We start from the raw sequence: 27,525 nt of genomic DNA on the forward strand, positions 1-27,525 counted from the left end.
CAGCTGAGAACTGAGCCCCTTGTTGCTGGAGTTACTTTCAAGTTCTGACATATCTTAGCAGCTGAATTATCAGTTAGTATATTTAGTGACTTTGTTTTGGCAATTAACTTCAGGAAAACATAAATCTTTCAAGAAGAACCACTCACTCTAAAGTAATTTCCATTACAATGGCTCCAGAGCAGAACACACATGAAAGCAGACAGAGTAATTCCAGTTTTTGAATGAATAAAAACACTACTAAAGCCAGACTTGACAGATTGAGTCAGGCCGATCAGTCATTTATACATTTGAGGCCTGAAAAATGTGTCTGTGTATTGTGGTTTGTTGTGGAAGGCACCAACAAAGGACATAAACCCCAAGTCGGATAGGTGCTAAACCCACTCTGACTGTAGCAACTGCTCTTAAGTGCATAAATGGAGCTCATGTCCCTTTGCTCCACTAGTTAAGTTTTAATGGAAAATCAAGTTAAAAAAATCCCAAGCAAATAAGAAAATCAGAAAAAAAAGGAAAGTTTTGTTTCTTTCCATTTCGCTCTTGTACACCCAATTCTGAAATGCACTCATTCTAAAAATCCTGAAGGACCAACAGTAGCCCAAAGATTTAAAAAAAAAATAGGAATTAAGATGGAATGGAGAGCCAAGTGTAATGTTGAAGAGATGTTTTCCAACATACCAACCATATTAAAGGTAGAAATCTGTTACTTATTCAGTCGTGACTGTGTACCAATCTAGAACAGAACCTCATCAATAGTGATATGAAATTATCAGTTTAAAAGGTCAGCTAAAAACAAGAATGCCTACATAGATTTGCAGTTGCATAAGCATCTATGGACGATCAACAAATTCAGCCTCCAGTCCTTCCAATTAGTAAATAAGGCCTTTCCAACAAAGGTTCAGCACTGTTTAATGTCTCAAGGGCTACAACACATCTTTGTACATGTGCAAAATATTCAACACCACCAATCAACTCAAGTAAGTAATTTAAAATTAGCCCATCTAACATACATCAAGCCTGGGAAATGGAAAACTGTCTCTACAGAGAACCTGCTCAGAGAGACAGTGAGGTGATGAGGTTTTTCTTCTTTTAAGGAGTGCTTTATCACAAGAAACATTCACTGCTAGATCATCACCCATCAGCAGCAATGCTGCTGGCCTGAATTCCACAGCAAAGTTGTTTTAGCCCCATAGCATGCTACTTCTTCCAGCTGTGGATGGGAGGCTGGCAGCTTGCAGAACAGGTTCAGACTGGGGAATTTACATGTTAGAACTAGGAGTGCCTTTTGGACTACATCCATGTATTTCTGAAACCAGGCACCACACCAAGAGTATACAAGTGAAACTTTGAAGTCAGTTAGTTACAGTAGGTCTGAAGTTCAACATAATCAGAAAACCCCACCCAGCCTTCTGAAGAGTTACTGCTCTGTGCAGCTTCAGTTCACCAAGTCCTTACCTCTGCCATAAGCTCTTGCTTTCTTTGGATTCAGTTTGGGTTTTAAAGGAGCTCCTGGTTTCAGCTTAGCTTTGGGGAACTGGGACAGGTAAGTCATCACAGAGTGCTCATCCACATCAGGGTGGATAATTTCTTCAGGGGTAATAACCTGAAATACAGTGCAATTAAGCATATTGTACCAGTGCTTAGTTACTGTGTGTCAACAGAGAAACAGAACCATGACAGACTTAGATTTCAAAACTCCCACATGCTAATGGGATTTCTCACATTTATTTTCCCTTTGATACACACAACATCATTTATTATCTCAGGCAAGAAAATCAAGAAGTGTGGTTTGGGGGCTTTTTGTGCCTTGATTACTAGGGGTTCTCAGGAGACTGCAACAAATGTAATGGTATCAAGGCAAGAGAACATTAGTAATGTTTCCCTTGAAAAGTGACATGGGGATAATCGATACTGAAAAATTCAGTAATTCATAATACTGTATGCTGCAGCTCTGAACTGCAAGGTTTGCAAAGTAAAACTTGTGACCAGTCTCTTTCCCTGCTTCCACAACACAAGTTGCTTCAGAGACTTCTGGAATTCTGTCCAACTTTATCAGAATAAAAATAATCCAGTTTTTAAATACATTGCTCTCTGTTTGAACATTATCATCACAGGTGATTTCTTCAGTCATTAAGTTTTTCTTTTGTGGAATTCAATGAAGCAAAACAAACTCACTTCATGGACTAATAGATCAGGCACCACCACATAGGCCCTTTCCTCCTACCTTACATGCTGCAACAGCAGTTGTCTTCAGCAGAGACACCTACACAGAATCTTACAACCAGAGCTCTGAAGTGTAACAGTGCATTTCATTACAGTGCACCCTTTCTCAGGCAACTCTACGTGAGTTAACAGTAACTTTTCAAAGCATCCAAACAGCTCCACCTGCTTTCCTCAATTTAAATTCCAGCTAGTCACAAAGCCAAAGCTGGCCACAGGCAGCCCATGTGTTGGTGGCCTTACCTGGGGCACACCCAGCCAGTCATCTGCCTGCTGCATGGCTTCCCGAGCATTGTCCACAGGCTTCTTCGGGTCCCAAGTCTCCCAGTCAGGGCACAAACCTGCAAGCACATTTCAGTTGTTGTGTGTTACCTGCCAAGGTGCTTCCCTAGCTGAATAAAGTAAGTGCAAACTCCATATCCCCTTGCATTACACTGCTTTGCAGAAAGACACTCAGAGCTTTGCAGAAGTAATCAAAAGAAGACAAGCACATGCTGCTCACTGAAACAACTCTAAGACAATAATCAGTGTAGAGTCATAGAATGGTTTAGGCTGAAAGGAATCTTTAAAGGTCATCTAGACTGAACCCCCAACAATGAGCAGTGACATTTTTGACAGAGCCCTGTGCAACCTGACCTTGAATGTTTCCAGGGATGGGACATCTACCATCTCTCTGGGTAACTTGTGCAAGATACCACTCTAAATTTAGTACAAATACATCTACCATCCTTTATGTTTCACTGGTTCTCTTGCAGCATATTTGGTAAAGACAATTTCAACGCCTCGCCACGGCAGCCCAGATTGCATCAGATGAGCACCAGCAATCCACTAGCAAGGTTGTATTATAAGAAGATGAGGAAATTTTGCTTTTTTCACACTCCATCAAATTATTTGCCTTAAGTAGCTCAGTCTCAGCTTGCTAAACACTGAAGTTTCAGTTAGTGTGCAGCTTCTGGCTGCTCTGTGCTCCCTCTGCAATCCTATTTCAGAACACATGAAGTCTCCCACTGCACCCTGAAGTTGAAAGGTTGTTGGCACTTGCCGTGGGAACAATCCTTTCTTCCATTTAGGAGCCAGCATTTGTGCCTTTGTCCCTTGCACCCACTACAAAGCTTAGAGTGGCGCCTCCCATAATGCAATCACACATTCTGCTACAGGCCAGAATTTCTCTTGGCCAAGAAGTTTACAACTTGCTGCTTCCTGCAGCTGGTCTCTTTGGACTCTTGGTTTTCTTGAAAGCTTCACTGCAGTCTCAAGTTCAGCAGTGAAAAAGTTCCCCCATAGGAAGAGTAGCCACAAGGATAACAAGGAAAACACTGTACATCAGAACAAAGGACTTACCTGGAGCACAGCTGTCAACAAGAGCACCCAGTGCTTTGCCATCCTGCCAGTTCTGATTGAAGTTTGTGATTGGCAAGTAAGGGATTTTGTTCTGGATCCAGCCCAGCAGCCTCTGCTTAGGGGTCTGCTTCTTTGCATCATCATCGCCTTCATCCTCCCACACTGGCATAGAAATGGAGTAGTGAAGGATAAGGGTCCATATCAGGCCAAGGATCAGTTTCAGGTTTCCATCAACTATGGCTTTACTATCTGGAAGACAAAAGACATACAACTCATTATTTGTTATTCTGAAGAAAAGAGGTGTGTTTTTAAAACACTGTGCCTGCACTCATGCACAGGTAATCAAGGACAAGAAAACTGACCCAGGCCACTGCAGGGACACCATTCCTCACAGCCTTAGACAGGACGAAGAGAGAGGAGTCAAAGGACTCAGTGCTCTCCAGTTGTCACTTGTCCTTCAGCTTTACGATCTTAGCTTAGGAGAAGTGGCAGTTTAAGATCTCTGGTATTTTGATTTGGCTAAGTACCACCTGGTACTTTGTAATAGCATTTGTATCTTATGAAAAAAGCAAAACAGCATGTGATGGAGGTCAAAAAATCAGCATCCCAATAGGCATGATACACTCCCGGGCAAACATAAAAGCATCATTTAGGAAATAGCATTTATATACAAAAACATGTCTCCCACACACATCAATAATTTGCCTTAAAAGTGATAGGGAAGAAAAAGGAAAAAAAGTCCTGCTATGTAGTGAAGACAAGCAAATACAGTTTAGAATTGGTCTGGATATATCAAGACCTCTATGATCAGCAAAGTAGGCAGTGGAGAAGATCAGCAGATGGCTGATCCTTCGCACCATCACACTAGACGTTATCCCTTCACACTACAAATTCAGAATTATAGGAAAGAATACAGAGTTACAAAAAGATTTGGTTTTTCCATATCATGTTCCAGCTTAAGAAAGATTTGTCACCAGAGTGGCCAGGTTACTGTTCTGCTTTGAGACACGCTATGGAGATAAGTTTAAGGCTGCTGGGAATCAGATCAGATTTCCATAAGCAATGTCTGTGGGGGCAGGATGCCCTTCTGCATCAGTTTGGCCTTGTGAAGTGACCACTACAGTTTTGAGAATTCACGTGCAAGTTACTTTAGCTTTAATGAGTCACAGATTGGATGCCCTCTGTTGTAACCAGCATTGTTACTTTTGCTTTATTGATTTTTCCCTTATTATCCTTTATAAAACTCTTAAAATTTTGAGGAGTGGGCTTAATTTCTCACACCTCCCTCCCTCTGAGCTTCTGGTTGTTACTCTGGTTGCATTACACTGCTAACAGCTCCAGTTTTATCAAGCTCACCCAAACCAGAGCTCTTCTGCAATGTTTCAGGATGCTTAGCCTCACAGTTCCTCTTATGCACAGCAGAATAACAAATTCAAATGTGGTTACAGCACCGCATTTTTCAGTTCTTTCCTCCGTTCAAGTGCAAATTGTTACAGAAATCCCTTTCCAGTCAACAGAAGTTATAAGAGACCTGGAAGCTTTTCTCTACTTTCCAGCTCCTGCAGCAGAAGCTTGAGTAAAGACAATTACAGCTGTAAAAACTCCCTTTCATACCACCAGAATTATTATACATGAATCTGACAGAGTACTAGCTAGCAAAGTAAAAGTGCTCTGTAACTGCATTGTATTCCCCAGTTCACATTCAGAGCGTTAAAGTCTTGGAGGCAAAGTCCTCCCAGGAGAGGACTCTGTGCCCAACACTCACTGGGCATGCCTTACCTGCTCCTCTTCAGCTGTAGAGACCACAGCAGCAACCCAGCACCATCTTATCAACACAAAAAGATCTACCGACTTTCAAAACAAGTGATTATACAGAATAGCGATCAAGAACAGTAATCACCCTTTAACCTAATGCTCAGGCAAAGTGGTTAATATTTACATGGTTTCACAATAGAGCAGTATGTCCTAAAGAGATAATACTGTAACTTCAGACCTTGAGTGGCATTCAGACTTTCTGGGTAGTTAGTGTTTGGTTTCTACTCAGATTTTATTCGTATCAGATTTTTTAACTCCAGTTTTGACTAATCTTACAGGATTACGATATGTGTCTGCCACTTGATTGCTCGCTGCTGACTGCACATCCAGTCCAAGATACACAATAGATATGGGGTGATTAAGCCCTACTAGGTTTTAATTACAGGTTCCAAGGTAAAAGTCTACATCACATAAACAGTGGGTCTCCTAGCAACAACTAAACAAGCCCTAGTTACCCATTTCTGTCCTCTTTCCAGCTGAGCTGCAAACTGGTCAGTGCCTTCCCTCCCCATGTGCCAGCAGCTCCCTCATCCCACTCCATGGCACAACCACCAGGTCACACTGTGGTGCAGAAGCACACCAATGGCCAGCCCAGCTCTGCTCCAGAAATGCCTCCAAGCCTCAGTTTCAGATTTATTTTGACACTGGCATTTTTACTAGAGGGATACAGCGATGATTTAGTATGCTACAAGGAAGTTCATTTCAGAAAGCTATCCAGCATTTCCAGGGAGGAATGCCAGCAGGACAGAACCACCTTGAGTACAATGCTACACACACACATTACTCCAGATAAAGAATGGCTCGTTTTATATTTATAGCACATAAAAAATGTCTGTATGTGGTTGCACTGCGGTTACTGCAGCAACCAGCTGTGTCTTCACAGTTTCCCGCAGTACCCCACTGCCGTCTCCACAGGCACAGCTGGGGTGTGGTCTATGACTTGGGGAAAAACAGCCTGTACAGGCTTCACAGCAAGAGCAAGAATATCCCATCTCACCAGCCTCATCCAGAGAGGCTGGGCACAGGGTTGCTGCCCTGATGACAGGAAAAGGTCACGACAGGAACAGGACAGCTCTTCCTCTCTGGGGTTGGTGCCATTGCCACGACTGCACTTTGTTAGCAAGTTAGCAAGCTCTCACAGCCTCCCAGCTTCCTGCCACGCATAGGGATCTCATGATGTAATTTTTTCCAAACTAAGGAGGAGGGCTTGTCTGCTTTCATTTGGGGTGGGAAGTAGGGACAGAGAAGAACTCCTGGGCAGAACAGACCTTATCAGCACCCAGCAGAGCTGCTCGCAGGCCCTTCTCACAGGCACTCCACTCCAGCACTGGCTCACAATCTCTACCACTATATAAAAGAACCCTCCATGTTCAAGAGAAGACCAAAGTCCAGCCCACAGCAGGCTTAGCTTCCCTGCACTGCTATAAAGCTCAGCTCCACCTGAGCACTCAGCCTCACCAGAAGAGTCTCTGCTTTAGTGCTGCCTTTTTCATTAATTGACTAAAAATAGTCAGTGCATCTTGGGCTTTAAGATGAAAGTGGCAACCAGGAAGACACTCATCCATTCAGGTCCTGTACAGGGAGCACAGAGCTGGCCCTGAGAACTCTTAGTACAACCAAATTTGCAAGCATCCCCCAACAGCTCTGAGTGCACACTGTCAGTGTAATACTGCCAAGGTGTTGGGATAGTGGAAAAATAATACATTCCAATGACACTTAGGCACCAGCAATCATGACTGCAGGCCCTGCTTGTACCCCTGCTCAGCTGGCTTGCCACTGAATTCCCACCATTCTCTGGTATGCTTCAAGACACTTTCTGGCCATCTCAGGCTGGAAAACAGATTATACAAACAGCAGATTTCCACTACTGCTTTCCTACAATAAAAATTACTTTTAGGCATACTTATTACTCACACAATCAGTGCTTTACAGAGCCTTTAAAGTCATGTTTCTCAATTGCTCCACTGGAGCGTATAGCAAATCTACAACATAGAGATGCACACTTGCGGTTAGCACTTCTGAAGAAAATAACCCAGCCCCTTGACAATTCATCTCCACCACCCCCAGCTGCATTTGGCTTTCAGTTTCAACGAGTTAGGTGGACAGGAATAAATTGCCTGCTTTTAGTCTCCTCTCCGTGCAGGAGACAGCCATTGGTCCCCGCCTTCCTGGGGCTTGGAGGAAGCAAGCCATTGGATCTCATCTGCCAAGATCATTTAGCAAGGCTGAACCAGCTCTTTACAGCATCCTTGTAGATAGCTTTAATGTAAGCTTTCTTAGAGAAAGGATGGGCATCTGCATAATTTGCTTTATTCATGTTTATTCAAGTGCTTATGTTAACATCTGCAAGATGCCCATACAGGTGTGTCAGAGAGCAATGTGCCCTGGTTCCCAGCAGGAGATGTGTGCTTTGGAGATCAAAGTCGCTGCACAGCTGACTCATACCTGCTGACAGCCACTGGAGTTCTACTTTCAAAGGGCACAATTTTAAGGAAAGCCCAGGCATGAAGCAGCAGTCCATAACACAGGCTCTCCCTCTTCCTTCATACTAGTATTTGGGAGGACTTAAGCTGAACTGGAAACGGGCAATTTCAGAGATGCCATCTAGAAAAGCCAATGGATAAAGGATTTGGAAAGAGGGTTTTGTGCTGGTTTCGGTGGGTTTGAGGTTTTTTATTATTATTAGAACTAAGAATATTGTGGGCATGAAATGCAAGTTCTCCTGCCTCTCTTGCTATGAACTCCAAAACTTTGAATGCTGTAATGTGACCACTTTCAGACAGTCTGCAAGTTCTTATGGCTAGACATACTGTCCTGAACCAGCAAGAAGCAAAAACCACAGAAACCTTCAAGTTCAGATTTAACACAAACCTTCCTTCCCACCTACACTGTTCAATGTGCATTTTAACTTCAACCCTCCATCCCCAACTTGCTTTCCTCCTCTAGGAGCATCCGATGGCAATCCAACACAACAGCAGCAGCCATCAGCAAGATGCAGCCCCCATTCAGCTGCAGGCAGGTAGGAGCTGTCAGCTCCTGTCAGGGGAGGGCTGCTGTCAGCCCACTGCTCAGGTCCTGCTGTCAGGGTGCATCTCGACACGACGTACATGCTGACTGCTGGGGAAAACCTGCCAGCCAGACTTAAGCTGTTCTGCAGAATCAACAACAGTATTGAATAAGCAAGCATGCACTCTTTTTTTTTTTTAAGCACCTATATATAGCCTACAACATTAAGTTTTATGTAGAAGTATCCTGCTTCCTAGTCAGCTATTAAGTGGCTGCCTAGTATGAGAAGAGGAAAACAGGCTCTAGCAGAGCTCATTTGCTTCCCCCATCACACCTCTGAGTCTAGATTTTAATTCTTCCACTTTTATTATCCTATTAACTGAGTGGCAACCAGCCCAAAAATGAATTATGGCAATTCCACAGGCCAGCAGTACATACCACCAGTCTCAGTCCTGAAAAGGAATCAATTTTCAACTGCTCAAACTGATAACTGTTGCCCTATACTAAAATACTAATACAATATGTTATACTTGGACTCCTAAAATCACACTCCTCAAAGCAAAAAGAAAGATGTTAAAGTGCCAGGGCTTCAGCTAGCAGTGCAACTAGTCTGAGCCAGCAATGTGACCATTTTGAGACAAATGTGTGTCGTTTTTATGGCTTGGGCCCCAAAAAACTTCCCAACTCAACCTACCAAGTAGAAAAGTGCCAATGCTTGGTCCTCTGTGTTTGTGCTTATAGCTGCCCCAGAAGGCGGTGCCAGAACTGAAACCTGGCACGGGTTTGAAGCTTGCACATTTATCTACTCCAGCAGAAATTCCTAAATTCTACTTGGAACACATGGCTTGAACAATATGACCTTTATTAGGTCTATAATTAAGAAAAAAAAGCCAAACAAAAAAGTTTATAATACAAGTTTGTGACTAGTATCTTCTGCTCATGTGCAAGTCTGCTCTGCATTCAGATTAAGCATAAGTACTACCCAAATCGTGGCAATGTTCCTTAAACTCTGCCCTACAGCAGAACTGCAAGTCATTCTCTGCTGGACAATTAGTGGAAACAAGCTACCAAAGTAGACAGCTTCCTTATTAAATCAAGCTAGTCATACAGACTGTGGAAGTGTTGAAAAACAAATGAAGGACTGAGAAAGCAGCTTTTGAGTAGTGAATTTTATTTTTTTTTAATAGTTGCATGGCTGAGGCTGCAGTCAACACATCTTGGTCATTATCTCACAGAGCCATCTCAGAAGCTTTGCTACTGCTTTTCACACTGAGAAGTTAAACCACAACCAACACTGATCTTTGCATCCACCTTCTCTAAAAAGTAGTCTTCCTCTTAATTTTTTATGTTGTCCATATTTAAACTTTTGTTCTATGCGTTGTACATAGGGAGAAACCAAATCTATAGTTCTCAATACAAAACAAAGGAGAAGTCTCATCAACAGTGCTTACTCCTTATTTCCAGGCATGGAAGGAATTTTGTACAGCACACACAAAGTTCATCTCAATTATGGATCTGTTATGAAGAACCTGTAGGAATTTCAGATCTTAGTGTCTTTAAATGTGTGAATATTTCCCCTCACCTAATGTTAAATAGCTATAGCAGCTATGGGACAGAAAAATTAAGCAATTATTAGGGTTTAATCTTCTGGAACAGAGACAACACCACTCTGAGCAGAGCCACATGCCAAACAGAAGCATGTAGACGAGATGGAGCTGAGCAAGCTGCCCAAGGAAATTCTTTGCTGAAGCATACAGTATGTGTTCACAGGCTTACTGAGCCTGCTAAAGACATTAGCGACATCCTCTGTAGGGATAATATGTCTTTAAATCAATTACAGGAGTTCCTCTGTGCTTTGAGAACATACTGCAACCATTTCCTCCAGTCTCCCTGAAGCCCAGGTCCACATCCCAGCTCCTCAGGGTCAGCACATGGCTTGTGTCCCGCGGCATGCAGCCGCTCACCCCATGAAGCGCAGGCTGTGCCTATCACACTGAGCTAGTTCAACTTGGGCTGTGTGGATATCCAGCTGTGACCTGCCAGCCTCTGACTGCCACGTGCTCCAGTCCCACTGCATCTCTGCTTCTCAGCAGCATTGGCAGGCAGTGCTGTGACCTCCAGGCCAGCTGAACCTCAGCATCCAGCCTACCTGAGTCGCCCTGAGCTCTCAGCTCACTGGTTCCCAGCTGAGCTCCCACACCCGGCCAAAGTACAGCCACTCCTCAGCTTCACTGTCGAGCCTCAGGGATTTTGTAACCTGAGGAAGTGCATCTTCAGGAAGTCTGAATGATGCACCATGTACACTCAGATCCACTAAGCTTTTTACAAGGTAGATTTTCCAGAGGAGAAACGACTTTTCACTGATGGTTGTAAGAAGTAACTGAGTGACTATCTGGGCATTGACAGGAGGATAGAAAAAAATATGGGGTTTTATTTTTTTTTGCAAGAGACAGAAACCATTTTCTTCTAGGTATACCAGGGTGACTGTTTATTAAAAAAAAAAAGTAGTAAGATTCCTTTGCGAGACAAATCTTTGTATTTGAGATATTAAACATCACAGTTCAGAGGGTTTACAACTATTACAATACTGTTTACTTCAACTGGATTTGAAAGCAATTATAGCAGAGAACTTCAGGCTACTGTTGCATCCATCACCCTGTACAGCCTATTCGTGCAATGTTGGGCCTCTAGAAAGGATCTCATGAGAAGCTGGCAACTGAAAAAGTAAGTTCAAATCCAGTCTTTTTAGTGTAGGTTTGGCAAGAAAAAAATATCACACAGACTTCTAATACAGTAAAGAATAAAAATAATCAAACCAATGGAGCTCTCAGGAGCAAAATACAGATTAAAATAACTCTGCCCAACTCCTTAATAGGTACTCAGAGACCACTTATGTCTCACATCCAGAGGAGAAAAGCATAACACAAAGCAAGTTTAAGCCAACAGTATAACAGCAATAGCAACCAACCCAGCTTCTCCAAGAGAAACTGAAATCACCCAAGGGGGCTTAAAGGAAAAGTCAATAATTTCAAAATTAGGAATTGTTAAGGCGGTTGGGGAAAAAAGTAAAATTGAGGGTGACTTATGATCAAATTCCTTAATACTTTCAGTCTGAACACACCTAGGTTTCTGCTGCCTTAAGTGCCACATCCCAAGTCAGGATATGAGAAGGTAAACACATTACTCTTATGTCCAGGAGGAGCTGCAGACAGGTGTTAGTGCACATCCAAGCCTTGCTGTGAATACTGCCTGGGAGCACCAGGAGGGCTCCGCACTGCTGGCACGCTGCTGGGACGGGATTAGCAGCGAGCAAGGATGCCGTACAAAACAATAGGAGCCGCCATTCACAGTGGCTATTTCAGAGCCGGCTGCTCCCTGCCAAGCAGCTCCCCACTCAGCTGCAGGACTGGAGCACAGACACCCCGCCGAACAGCATACAGGAATGCTGCGCCCATTATCCGAGATCCTTCTGAGGCGGGGGAATAAAGGAAGGCGTCTGAATGTTCAGCCTTTGTGGAGCAGCAAGTTGCCATGAGTGCTGCTTTGTCCGCAGCCAGCGAGCCCCTCGCCAGCCTGGCGGGGCAGCGAGCCAGCGCCACACTGACCCCAAAACCGCGGCTCGCCCCGACAGCTGGCGCGGCCGAGCAGCCGGGGGACAGCGGGCATCACAAGGGGGATCCCCCGAGCCTGGAGCCCCTGCCCCACCTGCAGCTCTCGCCCCACACACGGCCAGCGGCACAGCGGGCTCTGGGCTTGCCACAGCACGCCGCCGCCCATGGCATCAGTGCCAAAACCAGCCCACAATGGGCCCTGTGAGCACGGCCCCTGCACCAGCAAAGCGCATTCCCGGCTGCTGAGCTCATCCCAACGCCCCTCGGTGCTGCTACCGGCCCCAGGAGCGGCCCGGACACCGCGGCTCCCACATCCTGTGCTGGGGACAGGCAGGGCAGGCATCCTGCACCGCCACCGAACCAGCAAGTGACATTCAACCCCTTGGATGGCAAAGATCCACGTTTCCAGGGAGCAATGCGTGGAAGCCGAGTGGCAGAGCAGTCAGCCTTCATGTTCCACAATGCCAAGGGAGCCCAAGCTTTGATGGGACAATCCTGCACCCCCTAGGCACCCCATCCTCCAGGACAGCAGAGCTGGCAGCATGCCAAGACCAACCAACCGCACAGACAGCCTCTCAGGTGGATTGGGAAAGGCCCTGGACCACCTGGCAGCATGGGATCGGGCTGTAGAGAAGAGCACCCCACGGACACCCACCCCCAGCAGCCCCGGGGTCAGGGGCGGGCAGAGAGGGAAGCTCCAGGAAGCCATGGGGACAGCACAACACAAGGGACCCAAGTGCTAATTAATCATCCAGGAATAGCTTGAGAAGGAAAATCCCTGCAGTGGGGAGTGAATGTGCCAGACTTGGATTTCTGTTAAATGACGGAGGGAGGGGGAAGAAGGCATCCTCCTGCCTTTATCACACTCTGCCGAGAAACACTTGGCTCAACTTTTAAAACCAAGTGACATGACACAAACTACACCTTCCTCCTCCAGTCATGAGACAGGAGAGAAAAGGGAATGATCCTACACCAGGTCTGCGCTCCCCATGACATGGGAAGGCTTCACCTTCCCATCAGAGCAGACAGCTACACCAGAGACAGCAACACTGCTAGCCAATTAACAGGAAAGGAGTTTCAGTTTAAACAAGACATTAAAATTTCAGTCAAATGTTTAACTGTCTACCCCTTACAAGAAACACTTCCCTAGTCTGACCAACTCAAGGTTGTTTCATTCACATGTGTAAACAAAAAAAGCACATCCTCACAACACAAATTATGCATACACAGTAGAAAGCTAAGCCTCAATCAGAAAGGCTGAACTGAAAAAAAACCGTAGGGCCTGAATACTGCAAGTGACACAACGAAGCTACAAATTGTCTCTGAATGTAATCCTAAATCTCACAGGTTTACTTCAGGTCTCATCAAGGTCAAAAACCTGTCTACTTCTTGCAAAGACCTCCCAGGGGCTGGCAGAGGCACTCGGTGACAAGTTGGTAGCAATGTGCTGTATCTCACATTACCGAATGAATGTTACCTATCTTCAGTGCGGGGGGGAACAGGTCCACCCTCAGGCACCTCAGGCATTGGCGATGAAAAAATTGTAAGAGACAGGGCTGCAAAAAAAAAAAGATGCCTCAATAAGACCAAGAACCAACAAATAATGCAGAGGTTTCCAGCCACCAAAGTGACCTCTGTGCTACTAACAACGTGTTTATTCACACTGGGGGTAGGTCAAGACAGCTATATGAAACAGCATGTAAAATCTTGCTGAGATAAATGAGCCTATTCAGATAGGGCTGTCTAACATCTTCTGTGCAGCAGACGCCAGGCACAAAAGCAGCAAGGGATAGACTTTGTGAAGCCAAAACCAACACATTTGAAATTATCAGAAGTGATTACTGTTTGGGGAAATCCTTGGCCACAACATCCACCAAGATTCAATTTTTCCATTTGAAACCAGAATTGCTACACTGACTGTGATTCAAAGGAAATCCCCATTCATGTAGCCCTGCATAGCTCAACCCATCTCCACTCAACACTGAAGCACCAAAGTACTGAGAATTGGAGCACATTTTGTGGTCTGGGGTTAGTAACACATCAGAAAGTAACCTACCAGTTACTCTAGCTTTGCAAAAGATTTGTGGTTTGTCTCAGTTTTGATCATCTCTGATTCTGAGCACCTAACAGCCCTGCTCTGTGCAGGCTTGTTTTGAAGCATATAAGCCCAGCTACCATGCTACAGATGGCCTGCAGCCCTCTGCAGCTTAAGGACAGTGCTGTCCCAGCTATCTCTGTCCAACTATCTCCCTGAGAAGCAACAGGAAAGTTAGTTAACTCTAACAGGCTCAGTTTGGCTGGAATAGAGTGAATTTTCTGTACAGTAGCTGGAATGGGGCTAGGTTTTGGATTTCTGCTGAAAACCATGCTGATAACACAAAGATGTTTTTGTTACTACTGAGCAGCGCTTACACAGAATCAAGGTATTTTCTGTCTCTCACCCCACCAGTGAGTTGGCTGGGGATGCACAAGAAATTGGGAGGGGACAGCAGATCTCCAGTCACTCAAGGGATACCCCATACAGTGTCATGCTCAGCACAAAAACAGAAGGAAGCAGAGGGGGGCACATTTAGAGTGATGTCACCTGTCTTCCCTAGCAACCATTACACATGACAGACAGCTGAACACCTTCCTGCCCATAGGAAGTGGTGAATTAACACCTTGCTTTGCTTATTAAACTGTCTTCATCCCAACACACCAGTTTTCCCACTTTTACTCTTCCAATTCTCTCCCCATCCCACAGCAAGGTAGTGAGTGAGCAGCTGCCTGGGGTAGAGTTGTTGGCTGAGCTTAAACTATGACATGTGCAATTGTACCTTCAGTGCAGATTGGAACACGCACTTTGGAGTTACCCTCCAAATCTGAATTTTATCAGTTCATTTTGACATTCAGACGTAGCACTCACTCAACACTTTGAAGCACCAGAAGCAGCCCAACACCCACATGTGCCAATACCAGAACTCTCACCAGGCCACTGCCCTTCAGCACTGCTGTGATGTGAAACACCCAAAATGAGCTCTCATCCCGTCTTCAAGCTCCAGCCATCACCACAGCATCACCATGTGAGTGTAGAGCAGGAGGGGGTGACACACAGCCAGGCTGCTTTCTGCAGCTGCACACTAAGCAAGGATGTGCAGGACACAGTCACTACAAACACATGGCCTGGAAAACACTGCTGCTTTTCCATGACCGTTATGAAGAGGTCTTCAAGCTTCTGTGTGTGAGCCAGCTAGATTTAATTCCCTATGAGCTTTCACATACAGATACCTATGCACCCCCTCCACTGGAAGCCATGACTAGCCCTCCCTAGGAAGGAATGGGGCTGCTTTCTTCCAATTTTTAAGTAAAAAAACATTGTGCACTGCATCTTGAAATAAAAATGCTCTCTCCCTCTTTCTGGGGAAACAATGAAACTTGAACACATTTTTGTGCAACGCAGCCATAAACACACTTCCATCTGCACATGACACAAGGCTCTCCCCCTGCCTCGTGTGGATTTGAGCCCTGTGTGTTTAACACCCCACACACGACAGCGCTGTGTTTATACGGTTTCAGCTACAAGCCGCTAACATCAGGAATAGACGCTTGGCTTGAGGCCCAGGTAATTCATCCAACTGTGGCAACCACTATCAGACAGACCTCTTTTGAGAGGAGCTTTCATGGCCAGGAACACGGTGCTGAATCTGCAGAGGCACAGTCTGAACGGGTGGTCTAGAGGACCATCTGGGATTAATGGTACAGCTTGAGCACACATTAGCCCCAGCTGTGCGACACCCGCTCATGCAAACCATATACCGCCACCTCCCACTCAAACTCACCCCTGCACAGCAAAGCCTTGCTTCAAAGGTGTGGATTTTGCATGTCCCTGAATAGTCCAAGTCCCCATCTCACCCCAGCTGCCATGGGCTCGCCAGTCCCAGGCCCCAGAGCTACCCTCCTGCACCATGGGTCCTGTGCCATGCCACGGCTCTGCTCAGGGGCCATCTTCTCACTCTCCTAGCAAAAAGCAGAGGCAGGTTTGCTCATTTGACACCATCAGCCTAGTCCAACTTAGTCAGGAGCTGCTCAGCCATAACAGGCTCTGGTTGCTAACAGTTTCCAAACCAGCCAGTGCTCAGAGGGATAACTACCTTTCCTCTCCAGAGGTTGGACCTCAAATCCTCCAACTAAAGGCTTCATGGAAGTCTTTCCAAATTTCACAAGCTTGCAGATCTCTCCCTAGTCCTCAGGGACAGCATTCCATCACACACATACTGACCAAGAAGGGTACAGGCAATTACCCAAAGTCTCACCAGCTGCAAGATCCCATTTTTAATCTGCAGTCTCACATTGTTCACATTTGCAAGCCTATTGTATTGCACATTTTTAAAACACTAAAAATGTAGAGCACTGGCTCTAGGGACAATTTTTCTAGAGCTGGAATAGCTGTAGCAACTTCACAAGCTGCTCTGATCTCCCATAGCTCTTCCAGGTTCCTATCACATTTGATGCAGCATTAGACAACATCATTTTTTATCAATTCCTCCATTTCACTGAAAGATGTTAACTGGCATACTATTACCTCCACCCAGATACAACAAGAGCCCCACAGGGGTTTATCTTACTCCCAGAGGAAGTTTGGGCTGTTTCTTTTAGCTTCTACATTTGAGCTTAAGTACTCTCGCTAACCAGGTACTGCTTCAGAAGTTTGAGTTATTTTTCTTGCAGGTAGAGTAAGAAATATTCTGCAGCTTGTTAAAGCCTATGTTTAAGTAATAAAGTTGGTTAATTCAAATATTTGAACTTCCTCTGCCTTAGGCAGTACTTTCAACCAATAGCTGCAGCACTATGTGTGAAGCAGCTCATTTTTGCTCTCTGCAATTAAAACCTTCCAAAAGGACATAGTTTTCTTCAGTTATTTATCTATATCAGAAGAAATACTTCTTCACTCAAACAACAAACTCAGAGCTCGGCTACAAAACCACAGAAAATTTTGAAGTGTTAAAATAGAGGGCTTCCCTGTTTGAGTCAAGAGTTATTCAGCAGAGCTTTCCATCCAGGAAATCCCAGACATCTCCACTGTTTACAGGGCCTGAACTAGCAGTTCCTCACTCAAGTCTGGTGCTCATATGCTTTCACAGTAAAGCAAACCTTCTCCACAAGATGACCTGTGCAGAGTAGCTCCAAATTGCCTCCTTCCAGAAAGTGCTGGGATTGGGATACACTCCAGTGAGAATGCCAATGGCAGTGCAGTTAATTCTCTAGGACAAGGTCTTTGCAATACCCTTGTCCAGGAGTAGCACATGCATCTCTAACTGCACATGTCTGCAAGTCATTAGCACGCTCAGCAATGCTCACTGAGCAGCCACAGATCATTCCATGTGACAGCACCAAGGGTAGTGCTGAGCCACCCCACTGTACAGTGGCTGTGAGCTGAATGCAGTCAGTGTTTCTTCACTCATGTTTTTGGAGAGAACCTGGACCACTAGAACAGCATCTCAGGTTCTCCTATGTTTTTTGGATGCAAAAAGTATAACTGGCCTCCTGGGAGCCATACCTGCTTCTGCATGGTTCTGGGCAGCCCCAGGGCACACTGCAGCTTGGGGACCTGCAGGGGCAATCCTGGGCCACCTGACTTTGTAGCCTCCCACCAAGCAGACAACTCACTCACTGGCACCTTGATTGAGCTGGCAATCCCTGCTCCTGTCAGCTCTCAGGTTAGGCAAAGAAGCACTATTAGTACAGGAGCTGGTTTATCAACATGCAGCAACTTCTGCAAGCTGGGGTCTTCTCCAAAGCAGCTGTATTGGGCTGTGGCAAGTTACCCTGCTCCCTTTGGCCACCCACGTTCAATGTCCCTGTTCAGTTTTCCAGCACAGATACTCTTAACGGAGGATGCTGCATATAACTCACATAAGTCAGCACTAAATAGCACAGGAATACATAAACACAAAGAACTGAGAACATTAAGTGGGTACCACTATACAAGGTCCTGCAGACTTGGTTTAAAACCCTCCATGTCTTTGTCCTGACTTCTGACAGTAGCAGTGTCCAGCACTGGTGAGCTCAGGCTGTGGCACCATAAGTCACCGCCTTTTCAAGTGTCCCCACAAATTTTCCTGGCAGTCAACAGCCTAGATTTTCTGCTTCTTCATAGCTGCATTTTTACTGCATGCCTAGAAGAGTTACCAATAGAAATAACCCCCAGAGACAACTAAAGCTGTTTCTATTTGGCTTTTAATTAGATCATTGATCTTATTCTAGCAGTTACATGAGCTATAGGATATTTGCATGCAACCGCACTGGTAATCAACAGCCGGAACAAAACTGAAACAACATGATTAACATCCCAAGTCTTCCCACAGATGGTATTTTAAGTCTGCTCAGACACCAACTCGTCCCCCACAAGGGAATTTGATAAGCCATATCTGAGCAAGTGACAACTGCTCAGAGTCACTGCAACTAGAGTGACATCAGCAAACAGTAGCCCTTCAGGAAAATCCAGGTGCTGGCGGAGGCTCAAAGGTGCCTAGATTTCAGATTATTTGGGAGACTAACAAGCAGAATTGCTTAATTACTTCTAGTTTTGCAGAGAAACCCTACAGAAATTCACTGTCTAGATGTGATGATGAAGCAACACATGATACCTTGCACCATCAAGATGACAGTTAGACACCAATTTTGTTTAGCAAGCCAGCATTTCCTGTTCTGTAGCAAGGATCAAAAGCAGAGAGATAAATCCAAGATTTGTGTCACACACCATGACAGATATAAGGTGTATTTATTATACTGTCAGTTCCCACCATGGAAAAAGCATCAAAGACAAATACAGGACCCTGCACATTATACCCCAGAACAGGCTCTTTGCTCCTGCAGTCTGAGGCCAGGCAAACCTGCTCCTACCATGCACCTTACAACAAAGGGAGGATCTGCACAAAGGTAAAGCTCACCTCCAAGATGTACCCAGCAGTGTTTTAGCACTCAGACAAACTAGTTCCAAGGCCTGGCTTGCCAGTATTTGCCTATGGAAAGTCCACTAAAACTGCTGCACCTACACTCCTGCAAGGCTGTTGTGAGAAAAGGGAATGCAAAACAGTTAATTACACCAATTAAAGGAAACAGATAGAGCAAGTTAGTATCTAGCCGAGGGGAACAGTATTTCCTCTTCTGTGTTTGAATAACCTTCAAATGCACATATCACAGCTGTTTGCTCAGCACAGCCCTGTAAGCTGTGCCTTCTGCTGCAGGGCCTCAGAGCAGACGTGTACACAACATCACTCACCAGTTGCTCAGTTTAGGCCCACCAACTACGACAGTGCATATTAATACAGACTCAGAAATACAGAATACATTGTCTCCTTACAAGAGAGGCCAAAGACTAATCAAAACCAGCCACAAGCACACAGGGTAGCCTGAAATTGCCATAGGCTGTGAGCTGCAGAGGAGAGCAGCCACCAACTTCCTACTCCCAGGTCAGGCTGGGGCAGCCCCCAGCCATGCACCAACACCAGACACCCACAGCACAATGCAAAGGATAAGAGTTGGCATTTCAGAGTAGCATTTAATAGCTCAGCCCAGAGCTCATCACACAGGTTTCAGCACAAAGTGGGTGGAAGCACACCAGCCATGGGCTAGCAGTTGTCTCCAGTGCTTTCAGCTGCTGCTCTGCAGCACAGCAGCCATGCAGAGGGCTGTGGTCAGTGTTGCAAATGCCTGCACCCCACCCAGGCAAGCAGGAGGCAGCAAGAGCCACCCCAGGAGCACAGGGAGAGCAGAGGGCAGCCGACAGCCTCTGCTCAGCACAGCACCTACACCATGCCAGAACCGACGGCAGCAATGTGACAGTGGGATGTGCTGTGACAGCCACTGCCCACTGTGCCCCTCTCAGCAGGCAGGCTGAGTGTCAGCGTGGCAGTCTGTGCCCACCTCACCCTCAGAGGACCCATCCTTCGGGAGCTGTGCTGCCATGCAGCCCAGCCAGCTCATGCCAGAGTAATTCAATGCTCTGACAAATAAATGCGTCATGATTTACAGCATGGCCTGAAGCAAGGGAGAAGGAGCCACAGCCCATGATGTCATTGCAGCCTACAGTAATTTTTGTGCTGTTACTGGGTAACATTGGCATGAGAGCTCATGCAACCTGCTGCTGCTGTTAGATGAAAACAGCTTGTCCCTTTGCAAGAAAGGCCACAGCTTGGATGATCAAAGCTCTGCCACTACCAATTCATCAGTCTGATCAGTAAAACTTGCTATATTTCAGTGACCCAAATGAACTCTGAATATTTGCTGAAATTATGCTTTAAAGTAAGAGACTGTCTTCTGTATTTACGGGTTCCTTCCCATTAGTTTAGTTGTTTACTTCTCCAAGTTGTAAGGAACAGCAAAGGCCATCACCTGACTCAGAGAAGCATCCCAACAGTAACCCGACAGTGCAGCTGCTTGTGTGGCCATTGTTCTTAGACACTTTAGAGAGACAAGTCTGGTTTTTTTCAAAAGCAGTATCAGCAGGAGGTTCAAACAACTTCAACCCATCCCACCAGGGGAGGCAGGATTCAGCTACTCCACCCTCTGCCCACTCCCAGGCAGCCCAGGGCAGTGTCTGTTGCCTCACTCACCACAAGGGAGGATGTGCCAGGCAGCCCTCATTTCCCCAGGAACTTGGGCAAAGCTTCATTTGGCTGCTGTTTGAAGTGGGCTAGCTTGTTTTCACTAACACAAAAAAATCCAGTTTATTCTTGCAGTGGTTGTATCCCAGTTGCCATGTACAGGCACAATAGGAACTAGGCAATGCATTTATCTCACCATGGATGTTAGACTTCAACTGCTTACAGCAGAACAGTGCTTACACTAGGATTTGCAATCCATTAGCTGAACCCAAAGTCCACCACAGCAGATCCAATCCCCAGTGTGATGTACCAGGTATTATGTAGGCATCTTCAAAATTCAAGGTTAGTTGCAGGAAGGACAGAGCCAAGGGAGGCTGACAGACAGGTTAGAGACCACATGGCATCCCAGAGAACCATCTGGTTAAGATACAGCATGCACTTACTGCAAGGCTTTTGAGTACAGAACTGGGATTTATCTCCTAATGATGACCTTGAAGAAAGTCCTCCCTCTTAGATTACAGAGCACTAGTTCTTCCTTAGGAGGAACACAAACAAGTAGGAGTGCAACTACACAAACTTTTGCCTTGTGGGGAAAGAAAATCTGCGCCAAGTCCCCAGAAGCAGAACCTGGGGGGGGAAACTCACTAGAGTTTCATTGCATAAATCCAAATAAACAGGCAGACCTTGCTTAGCCCATCGCACAGAACCTCAGATCTCGGTTGACTCAACTCTGAACCCGAGGTCAAGTTGCCAGGGTAGCTCTACTCACTCCACCCGGCGGGGGGGTTGCAATAGGGTGGGGTGACTATCCACTTTTACCACACACACACAGACAGACAAGAACAGCAATCAAGAAAAGATACAGAAGCAGTTAGCACCGGTTTCACAGAGACAGTATTTTCATGAAACTGCTACTCTTATTCCTCCAAACACCACCTAAAGACACATACTGTTTCACCACCACCTTTGACCATTAGCAGGAATTCAGCCTGCAAGGGAAGGCTGTAGCACACCGCTCAGATCTCCTTAACAACGGTAGGTGGTGCCCACCCCTGGTCTTTTCTATGTATATTTTGGGTTCCATTCTTCCCACAGCAGTTAACATTCAGCTACACAGCATTTCCTTTCTCTGGCAGTGACACACTTGCTATAGCCAACTGCATTTTTCTTGCCACATCCAAGTTGATTGCAGCTACCCATCCTCACCTACTTCCACCCACCATCACTACCATGATCCTCCTCTCCATGGGTGGGTACTCCTGAACAGGATCCACACTGCTATCAGAGGACACCAAAAAAAAGCAAGAAAATCCCACAGGCACCTACAGTTTGTCTGTCGAAAGTCTGGCTACCTCCCCAACAGCCAGAGTCACACTCAATGCTTTGTAAGCAAGAGCCACTGTGACAGGCTCTTCAGGCACACTGGTATCACACCAGACAGAGCCAAACACCAGCCCACTGAGCTCTGTGTCTTTTTTACAGTAATGACTTATGAGTCAATTGACATATTCATGAGGTCACTATCATGCCAGGCAATAAAGGAAAACAGGGACACCTGTTGCTGGTGGCAGGGACCTGATAAGCATCACAAGTACAGCAGAGGTTTGTTCACTCCAGCACGACCAGCAATACACTTTCACTCTGGTGTGCTTGCTAAACACGGATTAGAGGTCTAAACTTAGCAGGCCCTTGTTCAGGACCCAAACTAGCTGCTCAAAATCTTTTTCTGAGGGGCAGAGAGAAAACAGAATTCCTCTGCAGCCTGGGGGATTCAGAGACCATTGTTTTACTTCCCATTGCTTGGAGCAGACAGAGAACAATGCTGGCAACATAGCAGCATGACCACACACAAGGCTAACCACATTCTTAGGTTACAGTTGTAGGCTAGAAAAGAGTTATCCTAACCCATTTAGATTTAAACATCCCCATGTAAGTCAATACAGGACGTGGCATTAGAATATGGAGCAGTTAAGATTTCAGTCCATCTTGAATAGCTGGCATAGCCTTCAGGGCCTTAAATGAAAAAGCTGTTTAGCACATTAGTCTAACTGGCCCTAAGTCATTTTACTGAAGTTTGATCACTTTACAAGTTTCCGCTCATATGTAAAAGAATGCAAGAACAGTCTGTGTAAGCTACCTTAAAGTCTCCTGTAACTTGGAAGTCATACTTCAGGCAATGGCACTTTTTCATTAGACCAGCAGTCCAACTACTGAAACAGGAGGTCCTGAGGAGACCAAACCTTCCAAAGCTGAAGCCACCTCCAGCAAAGAAGTCCACTCCCCATCTATCAAAAATTATTTTCAAGGGGAAAGGAAAGTGTCGCATTTCCAAGAAGCAGAAATCTGCTTCCAAGACACACTGGATATTTTCCAGAAAGCAACATCCAGGGAAGTCACAGATAAGTGGCAGACAAAATACAAGTGTATTTTGACTACCTCCTTATGATGTGTCAGTAGAACATTGAGGGAGACACAGGAACCCTTAAATCTACATAGCCTGAAAACATATTTGTTTTTGGTTTTTTTTCAGTTTTCAAGGACCTACCTCTAAGCATTACAGGACAGCACATTTACTGTTTTACAAGAGACTATTTTTCCCTCTAGAAATGTACAGTTTGCTTTGTTGCTCTTTAACATATCAGCATCATAGAGAAGAAACTTGGTTTTCAACTATTTTCCTAAAATGAGATTTCTATAACGTCCTCAGACTGACAGGTACTTTCATCTTAAGCACACTATACACCACAGTGTGTACATCAAGTACTTGGTCATTAACCAAAACCCCACCCAATGCACAGGTTAGGTTTTGTCAGCACTCCTGCAGCTGGGACATGGTACCACCAAACTCCATGAGGGAAGTACCAACAGACCATGATTAAAACCCCATCCTCTCCTCAACCATCTCCTTCCTGGCATAGCTTAATTCCCTTCAGGCACTGCAGCAGGACCACCACAGAGACAAAGCTGTAAACAAATCACACAACTGCAGCCAAGGGCAGCACTGGCTCCTACTGCCACGGGAACAGATGCACCACTGCCCATCCCCTTACTTGCATTGCCACTTCACACCCTGCTGCTGTGAGGTAAGCCAGGTCAGCTCACTTACCTGGTGAAAGTGCAACCTGGCAGAGAAATGACATTTTTCAGCTTGCTCAATCTGACTGTAGCAGCCCAAGACTGCAGTTTTACTCAACAAGGTAGCTTGGCAGCCATCCTCCCTCTACAGTGATGCAGCCTGCTGGGTGAGCAGCACCCGTGAGAACACTGAAAGGTACTGAGCAGTAGAGTATGCACCTAGGACCTGCCAGCTGCAAGCTTGGGTGCAACTTGGCAGGTCTCACCCAAAACCATTTGCCAGCCTTCAGCCACCCAACTCCTGTTTCTAAGCTACATCAGTTGACTTTTACTGCCAGTTACCAGGGTTTCAAGGGACAAACTCCTCACCAAATTAGCTTCAACTCCCCTCCCTTCTCTGCTAAGTAATCTGTAGAGTCGATCAGCCCCTTCAGCCAAGAGCAAAGCCCTTGTGCTCTACATTCCTGGCATCCTACTCCCAGTGCCTGTCATGCAGCATGCCACTCAGCACCCAGGAATTTGCAATTATCTCAGTCTAGCAGACAAGGAAAAAAGCTAGACTTAACACTTGTTAACACTTGAGCAGCATAGCAGTCACCTCATGTTGAGCAGAAGGCTCCATGAAGTCACCTGCTCCCACAGCAGCTTTTTCAGACCATTCACTCCCATCTTGCTGGGTGGCACATAGCACCTATGTGCTTCATGGCTTTTTTTACAGTAGATCATACATGCAGTCAATTTGGCATTGAAGTGAAGATATGCCATGCCTAGAAGAAAAGCTTCTTGAAACTAGCAAAAGACTTGGAGCAGAGACTACACAAGCAGCATGAGAGGCTGGGCTGCTAACGTGCATCCAGAAGGGTTATGGTCAAACACTGTGTATAGGCAGACTTATTTTAAATAGACAAACACTGAATGTCAAAACCTTGCTACTGAAAAAGTTTTAAAATGTGGTTGTAGTACAGCAGCAGTAGCTGAGCCATAACACATGGCTTCCAAAATGTTCCTGGAAGTTAAATAATAACTGGAACAGGCACTGCATCCACTTAGCAGAGGTCTGATGGCATTATTAATGCCAGAAATCCAGCAGGCGCAGCTGTCAGGTTTTCCCAGTTGATTTGGCTCAGAGTTGGCCCTAAACACCAACCTGGTCATAAAAGTTCTCCACCTAGAGCCTTTACTAGTTTATTTTTTCTCACTTCAGCTCCAGGGTCTGCAATGGCCCTAGTTTTGCTCAACAACACAAAAGAGACTAAATAGTAGAAACAAAAAGAAAGCCTCAAGTTCTTCAGAACCTGCAGGGGAGAACACACCAGGGGCAGATAGTAAACCCAGTGGACACTGCACCTGCAGGACAAGTGCCGAGGGCTTCAGCCCTTCAACCCAGCAGAGCGCCGCAAGCCTCACTTGGAATGTCTTTTTTGGAAAGGGCATTCAGAACATTTTTTCAGGACAGGCTCAGTTTATCCAGGACTGTACAGTAGGACTCCTGTGCTACTCCTTGGCTCCAGCTCAGGTGGCAGAGCACAGATGGAGCTCTACACTCCTTCATGCAGAGGGGCTGGGATATGGCAAAAGCATCAGCATAGTCATTCCATTCTCTCAAAGCTTGACGTTTTCTCAGGGTTTGGGTTTTTAAAATTTTATTTGTCTTTTTTAATAGCCAACACAATGCAAGTAAGCTGTAAAACAAATAGACATGTCTTAAATGATTACAGACACCCTGCAGTTCAGCCTAACCATGTAAAGGAGCTGTGCTGCTGCAGCAACATTTCTAGAAAGGAAATCACTGAAAGCCAGACCTGACTGGAGTAGCCTTGATCTCCCAAACCCGTCACCCTCGGGAAGTTCCACAGACAAAGAGGAAGGCAGCTGGAGCAACAACATTTTTCTAGGGAAAACAATACAATAGGAGGGGAATGCTGGCCTGGTGTTGGAGCTAGTTCAGCCTAGTTCCAGCTGCCACAGAAAGGTGAGCTCTGATGTTAGCAAAAGCTCAGCCCAGGAATCAGAAGCTGCAATTTGAACCCCACTGAGTGCAAAGGGAAGCCAGCTCTAAGTAAATAATTAGCACCAGCTTCATTCCCAGCTGCAAGTACATTAGGCTGTTCTGCGCAGGGAGAACAATCAGCCAGAGTCCTCACTTCTTGTCCAAAGCTGCTGTTACACATTAGAAGAGAGGAGGAAGAGGGTACCCAGATACAGGTTTCCAGAGAGCGCCAGGTCTCCCCCAGACTGGAGAAGTTCCTATTTTCTTGCTATTGTAGTCAAAGTCTTTGAAGAGAAACAGCTTTTACCTTGGCCAAGCATTTTAAACAATTGAGGAGAGCTACACTCGCCCTAATTCAGCTCTGCAATTCATCGAGGCCAAAATCATGAGGAAACAGTAGTTATAGCTATCCAGTAAAGAACTAGAAAAGACATTCACATTTCTTCCCAGAGATCTCTCAGGCATTCTAATTACTGCTTTACAGACTAAGTTGTGGCCACACCTGAGCTATTCCCCAAACGGTAACCGAATGCATTCCTGAGGGATCATCCGCAATCCGACGTGCATGCCAGCAGCCTTCCAAACCACCAGCTATCAACCAACTGCACGCTCCAGTACAGCGCAAATCCAATGGCAGCCAGAGTGGCAGTAGGTCAAAGCACCCATTGCTTGGGCTTAGTAGGGTTCCTTGAACATTTTCTGCCGTAACCTACCGCAGCAGAAAGATTGAGCAGAAAGTGCAATCCTGTTCAAAAGCTGCAACCGTGCTTAAGCAAGCATCAACGCTAATCTGAACACTGGCATCATCTACTGGGCTGTGGTGAGCAAAGTCTCCCCACTCTCCTATACTATCCACGGCTCAGCTATTTCCGCACAGCCCTGAGTCTGGCTCCAGCACCCTGCCAGAGGCCAGGTACGCCCAGCTAGAGCGGCATCGTCCAGCCGCACACGCCTGCCGGGCTGCAGCAGGGGTCAGTGCCGGGAGGAATCGGCTGCACAGCGAGAGAACACGCTGCGGCACCAGGTTTATTCAGGAAAGACCTGAAAGCAAAGCCTCACCTTTGAGGTAATGACCAAGAGGGACGCTGAGGAGGACAGGAGCTCACTGCCAGCCCCGGCAGCCGGGCTGTGGGGCAACCCCACGGCGCACAGAGCTCTTTAAAAATAGAAGCAGCAGAAACCCCTCAGTTGCGAGACCGCAGTCCCCACTGCCCTGAGCCCCGTCGTCAGAGCTCCGCCAGGCAAAGGTCCAGCGCAGGAAAAAACACAATAAAACGAGAAAACAACAAAACGGCCCGCCGGAGACGCACTCACCGATGGAGACCAGCTTGATGCTCTCCCGCTCCAGGAACTCGAGGGCCACCGAGACGTTTTCCAGCTGCATCTGGCGGAAGGTGGGCCGCTGGTGGTACTTGCGGTACATGCGCTTCTGGCTGAGCACCTCCAGCAGCGCGATCAGCCGCAGCCCGTCGCTCAGGTCATGCTGCAGGTTGCCGATGCGCTTGTTGACGCAGCGCAGGTGCTCGTTGCACCAGCGGGTGAAGGTGTTCTGCTGGATCCGCTTCCAAGGCGCGTCCTCCGCCAGGTCCTTCTCGGTGGCGGGCATCTCGCCGTCGGGATCGGCCGCTCTCCGCGCGCCCTGACCCCGCGCCTGCGTGCTCATGGCCAGCCCCGCTCCGCCTCTTGGACCCGCTGCGCTCCGCCCGCGCCCCGCCCAGTCGCCTGTGGGGAGGGAGGGAGAAACTGAAGAGCTCGGCGCTCAACAGCGACCCCTCTCCTTTTCTTGCTGTCACGCCCGCTGTTCTTCCCTCCGCCGATCTTTTCTCCGCTGCTGCCTCCCGGCTGCCCGACCCACCCGCTCTGCACGGTCCCGCGCCTCCGCCCGGCC

At 46.4% G+C, this 27,525-nt stretch overlaps 1 protein-coding gene across 2 annotated transcripts in view; it reads right to left on the reverse strand.

Moving 5' to 3' along the window:
* The window catches only part of FLNB (filamin B), an 85,920-nt gene that overhangs the window by 43,418 nt on the left and 14,977 nt on the right, over window positions 1-27,525 (reverse strand). For both annotated transcript variants that reach the window (XM_033071249.1, XM_033071248.2), the window contains exons 3-6: window positions 26,952-27,359; window positions 3,556-3,804; window positions 2,458-2,555; window positions 1,450-1,597 (exon numbers count right to left, since the gene is read on the reverse strand). In XM_033071249.1, coding sequence (XP_032927140.1) covers window positions 1,450-1,597; window positions 2,458-2,555; window positions 3,556-3,804; window positions 26,952-27,300 — 844 coding nt within the window. In that variant the 5' untranslated portion in view covers window positions 27,301-27,359. The remainder of the gene's footprint in view (window positions 1-1,449; window positions 1,598-2,457; window positions 2,556-3,555; window positions 3,805-26,951; window positions 27,360-27,525) is intronic.

This window comes from Catharus ustulatus, chromosome 13 (genome assembly GCF_009819885.2).
Source record: "Catharus ustulatus isolate bCatUst1 chromosome 13, bCatUst1.pri.v2, whole genome shotgun sequence".
NCBI classification, from domain to species: domain Eukaryota; kingdom Metazoa; phylum Chordata; class Aves; order Passeriformes; family Turdidae; genus Catharus; species Catharus ustulatus.